We start from the raw sequence: 8856 nt of genomic DNA, 5'->3' as shown, positions 1-8856 counted from the left end.
AAAGTACACCAAGTCGTAGAATGAATCACTCATGTCTTTGTGTATATATTTTTATATTACTAAAGAGCTGAAACTAATATGGTTGATTATATAGGCTGTGCATCAAATTCAACAAACATATGCACACACACAGTTGGGAAATAAACTGAGGAGCTTGTGGCTACCCTCACGTAACTATTCTAGTTCGTAAAAGATGCTCTATGAGCCGGGCGCGAGCAAACTCATGTAAATTATCAACTTAACCATAAAAATTGCTTGGTTCAGCTCACCTCAATTCATGTAAGGTCATTAAAAAGATATTTAAGTGTTATTCATGTGATCAGCTACTATAATATCAAACAATTGGTCGAGGTTTTTGGCTTGCAAGGAGAAGGCCTAGGGTTTGATTTTTTTTTTATGACAAAGGAACCCTCACTGAGAACCCAGTCACATAATGAGACTGCCTCCCTGTGAGGTAGAACTCTGGGTTGAGGGCATGACCACCCAGCCATACGTGCCCTAACCATGATAAAGCATAAACACCACCCATACGCCAGACCCCGCCTTCGACCCTAGGCCTTTAGCGTGCCACAAGACCCTGCTGTCCACATGGATTAGCACCATGGACGATGTCCGATTCATTCTTACCGGTGTTCCCATTCGATCGCTGATTCATGTTTTTGGAATTCATGAAAGATGGTCACGCAGGTATCATGCTCTGATACAAACGATAGTAGAATCAGTAAGATGAAAATTAGAGTTGATAGAGAAACTGAATCAGAACTTCACGATCTATCCACTTGGACAAAAATATAAATACAAAGTGCAAATCCCTTAAATTCAGCTAGAAAGAATTGACGGACTAAAATCAAGGAACAAAAATAGGAAATCTTATCCTAACAATCCTAAGAGGATATACACGACAGATGTTACAACTTTTACTTTACATTTTTACAATATGGAAACTCGGACAAAACCATGTGGAAATAGCAGTATTAGTTTACCTAAAAGCACGGGTTGAACACCAAGCGAGTTTCACCAAATAATACTGTTACTGTTACAAACCCACAGGGTTAGGTTATTTCTTGGTCCTCCCATCTCTTCATGGTGAAATAGGGTGCTTGCCAAAAAAGAAACATCGCTTACCTGGAGATTCGGGTTGTATGCTACATTTATTTTAGAGCATCGAATTAAAGACGACCTGTAATAATGAATGACAAATTCTTTTGTTCTCTTTGCTTCTTCATGATAAAATATGGTAGTGCTTACCAGCTTCATACTTTTTACTTTCACAACCAAAGCCCTGTATATAGGCTGGTAGATGAATCAAAGGATCCGACTTTGGGCTTCTTCAACCTGTCTTATTTCGGCCGAACCAATGCTTGAGCTCTGGCCTGGGATTTTAGTTAGCCTAGCTGAGCTTGAGCTCATGAAAAGTCTAAGCTAGTCGAGCTGAGCTCAAGCTGGATCTTTTTTAGAATATATACTTTTATTATGGAGTGAATAGAAAACAAACCCTAGATCATCATGGTGGTAATCCATGTGGACAGCAGGGCCTTGTGGCACACTAAAGGCCTAGGGTCGAAGGCGGGGTCTGGCGCATGGGTGTTGTTGTTGCTTTATCATGGTTGGGGGACGTAAGGCTGGGTGGTCATGTCCTCAACCCAGAGTTCTACCTCACAGGGAGGCAGTTTCATTATGTGACTGGGTTCTCAGTGAGGGTTCCTTAGTCATAAAAAAAAATCAAACCCTAGGCCTTCTCCTTGCAAGCCAAAAACCTCGACCAATTGTTTGATATTATAGTAGCTGACATGCATGAATAACACTTAAATATCTTTTTAATGAACTTACATGAATTGAGGTGAGTTGAACCAAGCAATTTTTATGGTTAAGTTGATAATTTACATAATTATGCTCGTGCTTGGCTCATCGAGCATCTTTTACTAACTAGAATAGTTATGTGAGATGAACAGAGCTTAGCCACAAGCTCCCGCAGTTTATTTCCCAACTGTGTGTGTGTGCATATGTTTGTTGAATTTGATGCACAGCCTATATAAACAACCACATTAGTTTCAGCTCTCTAGTAATACAAAAATATATACACAAAAGACATCAGGAAATCCAAATACAAGTAGTAAGTGTTATGCCAATGCACGCTATCCTATGGTTATTGATAACAAAGAATAACAAGATCCCCTTTGCTATCAATTTATTTCATGCTCATGTCACAGACATGACAGACTAACTCCTAACCTAAACAAAGGCCTCTGATTCATCTTTAGAGTAGCGACTCTGCATATACAAGTCACTCAGATAGAGATGCATGCAACATTTCATTCCATATATCAGGCACCCCAGGTAAGCACCAATGACTGCAATCCAGGCCATGGAGATTAAGGTGCTGCCTTTCTTGCTCACTCAGCATGTGAGTGTACAACGATGGGTGCCCATCCTTGCGAAGTTGAGACATTTTTGTGATATCTTGAAGGTACACGGGGAACCTCATTGTCTTCACCACATGTTGTAGCACTAGCAGTTGCACCGGCAAGCGACGTCGCATCCCGAACCAGAGTGATGGTTCCTTCTGGTTGTAGCATTTATCTCCATTTCGCCTATGCCTCAAAAACTCGCAATGAATAAGGTGATCGATGATGCATTCATGGAGGTTTTGATGTGGATAAAGTTGAACAATTGAATGTTATTGTAGCATTCTCTTTGAAACAAATTGACCATATATAATCTAATGGCAAAAGAACGAGAATTTCAATTTACATCATAATAGAATTTTGAAAATGCCAAATTAATGGTTGATTGAAACTATACCCCGTTCTTTTGCATTTGTTAATTGTATATTAACTTGCTTTTATATCGAGCAGAAAAAGGAGAAATCTTTTTTTTTTTTCCAACAATGGGAAGAAATAATCACTTTTCTTTGGACTTCCTAATAAAAACAAGAGGGGACATAGGTTTTTGCAGTGCTCCAGAGGCTCTCCTCCCACCCACAGGAGGGAGGATCAGATGCAATGTAATTGCACACTCTTAGTGTGCTGCTGCACCTGATCACCAACCATCTTTAGGGTATTGCCTGCGAGCTGTGGGGCCCAACAGCAGATGGTTGGTGATTAGGTGGAGCAGCACACTTAAAGTGGGCAATCGCATCGCACCTGATCTCAATTCTCACCTATTAGTTTCAGCCTGGTAGCCAGGGAAACATGCCTCGAGTATCAAGCTCTTGACATACCAGAAGCTTCTTGCTACATGGGAAGGCTCGCTTTGGAGGTGGAAAACTCTTCGCTTCCTAGAAAGGAGAGGAAACTTTGGGAAACCTGCTTCCAAAATATGATAAACTCGATTCCTTTTACTGGGAAGCCCACTTCCTCCTCATTTTTCAATTTAATTTTATTTAGCTTTCTTAGCGTTTCCCTCTCGTTTCTTCTCACTCACTTTTCCCTCACTTCTTATTCTTTATAATTTTCATGATAGCAAGCTTGCATATTGATTTTATATAGTTTTATGTGTTAACATCATTTCTTATTTGCTTTTGCATGAACTTCTTTTTCATTTTGTATAATCACTTTGCCATCTTTTCGTGATTCCTGCTTCATATTACTTTCTAACACTCGCTTCCTTGTTTCCTGCATGCATCGCTTCTAGTATAGATTTTGTTTCTTGGTAACTATGGTTCAACTTTAATGTCTTAAGCTGACCGTCTAGTAAGATGGTGGAGCTCTTGTGGGTGAGAGAAAAAATCTTGGTTTTCAAACGGCCAGACACTATTAATGGCCTTAGACTAGATGTTATTAACGTGTTATGTTTTGCAATTAACAAAATCTGTTCTTGTCAAGATTGTAGAAAAGGAGCATTGTGTGGACCCACGTGTGTGGGTGTGTGCACAACTTGGACCGTTGATTAATTAACTCATCACCTATTTGTGCTCAGCTAATCACTTGGCAGCACTCCATGCAGGCCCCACCCGAAATGCTGCCATATGATTGACATTCCACATAGGAGGAGTTAAGAGACCAGTAAATCTTGGTTGTAGAGAGAGAGTGTGTGTGTGCGAGAGAGAGAGAGAGAGAGAGAGAGAGAGAGAGAGAGTCAAGTCAGAAGGGTTTACCCGTTATGCAAAGGAGAGACGCTTCTGAAAATGACTCGATTTGTTTTTGGGTTCAAGTTTAGGTCCACCCATCTGGCCCACATGGCTAGTCCCTTTTGGTAAGCAACCATTGGGTTCAGGCTAGTGTAGACCTTATTTCCTTCCATGATAATATCCCACCTGCAAGAGAGAGAGAGAGAGAGAGAGAGAGAGAGAGAGAGAGAGAGAGAGAGAGAGAGAGAGTTATATGGTAAGTCATGAGGCTAGGCTAAGTTCTACCGTTTCTTAACCAAGAAGCAGAAAGGCTTTAGTATAAGGAGAAAAATCGTCATAACACCCAGATGGATTCCACGGACACTAGAACGGTAGAACCTATTAACCAGTCCACACATTACAAGTCATGACGGATTTGGTTGATTTGGATCAAATTTCTCTCATTTAAGGGTGGACATCGGGCCAGTATCCGGGCCAAGAAATAAACAAAGCATTCGGCCCATACAAGCCCCAGTGTGATGGGCCTAGGCCGTTCGGCGCACTGTTTAGGTTCAAATCCCATGAGCACCACTCTCTTGTGCTGGCTGAAGCAAGGCGACTCCCTGAGAGCAAGGAATAAACCCACAGGGTTTTACATTACTAGAACAATGACCATAAGTACGGCAAGCTAAGCCTGACTTGGTCTCTAATCCCGAGGGCAGTTTCTTTAATAAATTGATAAAATAACAAACAACAGAAAATGGACAGATGAGTTATACTCATCCCCTATGTCATCTCCCATCTTCATACCCTTAAATTTTATGACGCACGTTGTTCCAGCATGCCAATTTAATAAGAATTGGCTCTTGAATCATACTTTTTTCAATAAAAAAAGATTTTTTAGATCACAAAATTGTGTGTTTTCTCAACCATTGGTTTTTTAACCGTAAAAAAACTGTAGTTAAGTCGGATTTCGTCAATTTAAATTTCGATCTCACGAAATGAATGATGTAGATCACATGTGCAAGGTCGGATTTGATCAACACAACTTGAATCAATGAAATCCCAAGAAGGGGTACGAAGATAGGAATGTCATATGGGATATGAGTGGAACCAATTTGGAAAATTGCTGTGGAACGATTTTCTGTTTTTTGCATTAAGCCACACAAGTGATTGTCTGTGTTTTGCGCGAGCAGGTTATATGTTCTCCCCAGGAACACACACTGTAGCTACAGTGCATGTTCCTGGGTCCCCACTGAGCGCCGCGTGGTGCTCAGTTGGGTGCACGGGGGAGCTCCGTACATCCTGCAGGCTGATGTACAACGGTGTACGGCTCCCCCCTAACACCCCACTTAGCGCCATACGGAGCTCAGTGGGGACCCTGGATGCAACACCCTCTCGTGTTTTGCGTGGGGCAACTTTGTTAAGTACTTGGCCTCGGGCACTGGATCTGCTCTCGGTACCAAATGGGCTTCCACATACCTGCCCTGAAATGGGCTGGACTTTGTCCAATTAACCTGAGGCTACGGCCAAGCTAACATAAAAATATGTCTGAAAGACATATTAGCCAGGCCAGACCTAGTCAGGTTCGACCATTGCCTTGCCTGAACAGGTTCTTGGCCTAAGCCTGGTCCACGTGAAAGCCGTGCCATGCACCAAGATCCATTGGCTCAAGTTGGGTCGCAACTATGTCAAACCAAGGTCCAACTTAAAAAAAGTTTTAATCCAACTCTAGGACCTGGACAAGTCCAGCCATTAAATTACTTTTTGAGTTGAATCAATTCGAGAGCTAGCATATAATGTGTTAGTCCCTTACGATTTCCACTTGCCCGTGTGCAACCACCAGTGAGCAGAGTCAAAAACAAGGATGTCCACTCCCCTCCAGTACTCTGCATTCCCTTCAATGGCATCCAAATGCAGTATCCTCTTATTTTCTGCTCCTACCCTTAACTCCACCAGAAATGGAGCCCATAAGAACTCAATTGATGCCTCAAAATCCTGCAAATTACAAACATTCTCTCAAAGAAAATCAAATGCAGGCACTCCTCCATGTATTCCAAAATCATGAACATGGACTTGTTATGTGAAACATCCAAATGCAGAAGTTTAGACCTAAGAGCCAAGTCTTCCTGAATCATGAGGTTCTGCCTCGAGAAGAAAGGACCTGGTTCAGCTTTGATGACAGTGGACTAGTCAAAGTCTAAAGTGGACTATGAGGGTTGTTACACATCACTCTGCTAGCGACCCATTGAGTCATGCCTCATCCGGGTCAGACTCTTAAAGAAGAGAAGAATGAGTATCTTACCAAAGCATGGAAAGCCATGGAGGACCCATGGAAGGACAGAGTTTTTCTGTCGTTGGGGATCACTGCTTCGACCATGCATACCAGTGATTCCCATTGGTTTCTGATGATGGAGTCTCCAACCAGCATTATCCTTTTCCTTCTCATTCTTCCAAGGAAATCCAATGAGTTGAACCTAAGTCAACACAGAAATTCAAATAAATCTCTCTCTCTCTCTCTCTCTCTCTCTATATATATATATATATATATATCCCACAAAACTAGTACATAAACGATAATACTTAGGATATAACATACATGGGCTTCATATATCTAGTTTGGTCTAGGTCCAAAATGCAACTCATGTTAAACTCAATAACAGACTCCCACGCCCGTATCCAAAGATGAGATACTGGAACCCGAAAGAATCGAGTAAGGGTGCTCCCATCTAAGTATGGTAAAAGAATCCAAGCATGATAACATATATGATGCTATATCCCAATTTTTCCATGTCTCAGAAATGGCCAGACAACTATCCTCCATATTTTGAGACAGACACATGATGATAGGACCAAGTAGCCCAAGCCAAAGCGACATGACTCCCTGCGGGCAAGGGGTAATCCCACGGAGTTTTACACTGTCAGGACAGTGACCATAAGTACAGCAGGCAGAGCCAGCATGGTGGGGACGGTTTCTACGTGTAAATATCAAAAAAAAAAATTGGTTAGATCTTTAGTAGCACAACCCTTGTTTCACAAGATGAGACCTTACAAAGTTACCTAGGAATGGAGCAACTGCTTGGTTTCCACTTCCATCTCTGATAATCAGAATCCGGCCGCCCGTTTCTCCAGCAATTCACGGTAGAACTAAGGTAAGGACAGCTTGCATAGTACAACGGGTATGTTGGATCATAAACCCAGTTACCAATTGACAAGTCACATCTTTGCCTGTAGGTTTGGCTATTCATTACAAGATTGCCTTCTTTTTCTTCTTCCTCATCTTCCAGCCATTGTGATAAGTTGTCAGAGCCATCCAAGCTAGTAGGGCTTTGTGTCTCTAGGCCATGGCTTAAGTGAAGACCTTCTGCATGAGAGCTTCTTAAAATGATGAAGGAGAAGCAAAACAATAGGAGAAAACAGAGAGAATGGAGAGATGGAGCTGAAATGCTAGCCATTGTGGATAGAAAGTGTGTGGTAACAAGTAACAACTGAACTAATGTAAAGGCTTAAGAGGTGGTGGGTGGGGTAAAGGTGGGTCTCAGTTTAGCAATTTCAAGATGTGCACCTTGTTTGTGTAAAACATAGTCAAAGTAATTTAAAAAAGTTTAGAGGGCTTTTGAGTATCAAAGGAGAGGCAGGAGCACAATGCTGATCAGAGAAAGTGCATGGGAACGTAAAGTTGATCACTTTTTCACAATTCTTACTCCTGATGACAGCCTTACCTTGCTAGGTAATCATCAAGACAAGGGCTGTTTTGGCAGTTGATGGGGTTACTGTTTGCATGTGGTCACGGCTTGACTCTCGGAAAGGTGGGCCAGGTTGTTCACTGATGCATGCGATGCTGACGGTGATGATGCTTAAGTACTCAAGGGTGTCTATGTTTTCTCTTCATTGTGCTTGCCACGAGCTTCAATCTCTCTCTCTCTCTCTCTCTATATATATATATATATATATATATAATGTATGTATGTTTTCTCTTCATTGTGCTTGACACTAGCTTCAACGAAAGAATCTCTCTCTCTCTCTCTCTCTCTCTCTATATATATATATATATATATATATATATATATATATATATATATATATATGTTGTCTCTTCATTGTGCTTGCCACGAGCTTCAATGAAAGAATCTCTCTCTCTCTCTCTCTGTCTGTCTCTCAACTAGCAGACTATAAATATATATATATATATGTTGTCTCTTCATTGTGCTTGCCACGAGCTTCAATGAAAGAATCTCTCTCTCTCTCTCTCTGTCTGTCTCTCTCTCTCTCTCTATCTCTCTCTTTGTCTCTCTTTGTCTCTCTCTCTGTCTGTCTCTCAACTAGCAGACTATGAAAGAATCTCTCTCTCTCTCTGTCTGCCACGAGCTTCAATGAAAGAATCTCTCTCTCTCTCTCTCTATCTATCTATCTATCTCTCTATCTATATATATATATATATATATATATATATATATATATATATATATATATATATATATGTTGTCTCTTCATTGTGCTTGCCACGAGCTTCAATGAAAGAATCTCTCTCTCTCTCTCTCTCTTTCTCTCTCTCTCTCTCTCTCTATATATATATATATATATATATATATATATATATATATATATATATATATATATATATATATAATGTATGTATGTTTTCTCTTCATTGTGCTTGCCACTAGCTTCAACGAAAGAATCTCTCTCTCTCTCTCTCTATCTATCTATCTATCTATCTATCTATCTATATATATATATGTTGTCTCTTCATTGTGCTTGCCACGAGCTTCAATGAAAGAATCTCTCTCTCTCTCTCTCTCTCTGTC

The 8856-nt window shown here is 40.8% G+C and overlaps 1 protein-coding gene across 1 annotated transcript; it reads right to left on the bottom strand.

Annotated features, from left to right (window-relative positions):
* Positions 1-2284: 2284 nt before the first annotated feature.
* Positions 2285-7503, bottom strand: LOC149816940 (protein trichome birefringence-like 36). The gene is made up of 5 exons (XM_089986987.1): positions 7109-7503; positions 6354-6525; positions 5865-6046; positions 4106-4255; positions 2285-2591 (listed from the first exon to the last, which is right to left on the bottom strand). The coding sequence occupies exons 1-5, from the start codon at positions 7501-7503 to the stop codon at positions 2285-2287; spliced, it is 1206 nt and encodes a 401-aa protein (XP_089843113.1).
* Positions 7504-8856: the final 1353 nt, after the last annotated feature.

This window comes from Nuphar pumila, chromosome 14 (genome assembly GCF_984573655.1).
Source record: "Nuphar pumila chromosome 14, dmNupPumi1.hap1.1, whole genome shotgun sequence".
Classification (NCBI taxonomy): domain Eukaryota; kingdom Viridiplantae; phylum Streptophyta; class Magnoliopsida; order Nymphaeales; family Nymphaeaceae; genus Nuphar; species Nuphar pumila.
Note: the sequence above shows the minus strand (reverse complement) of the source record. Positions and strands in the feature narration are given on the sequence as shown.

Coding starts and splice junctions, on each gene's coding strand:
- LOC149816940 (XM_089986987.1), bottom strand. CDS start 7,503: ATGGCTAGCATTTCAGCTCCATCTCTCCATTCTCTCTGTTTTCTCCTA. Junction 6,047..6,353: donor CCATGGCTTTCCATGCTTTG/GTAAGATACTCA, acceptor TGTAATTTGCAG/GATTTTGAGGCATCAATTGA. Junction 4,256..5,864: donor CACACGGGCAAGTGGAAATC/GTAAGGGACTAA, acceptor TCTCTCTTGCAG/GTGGGATATTATCATGGAAG.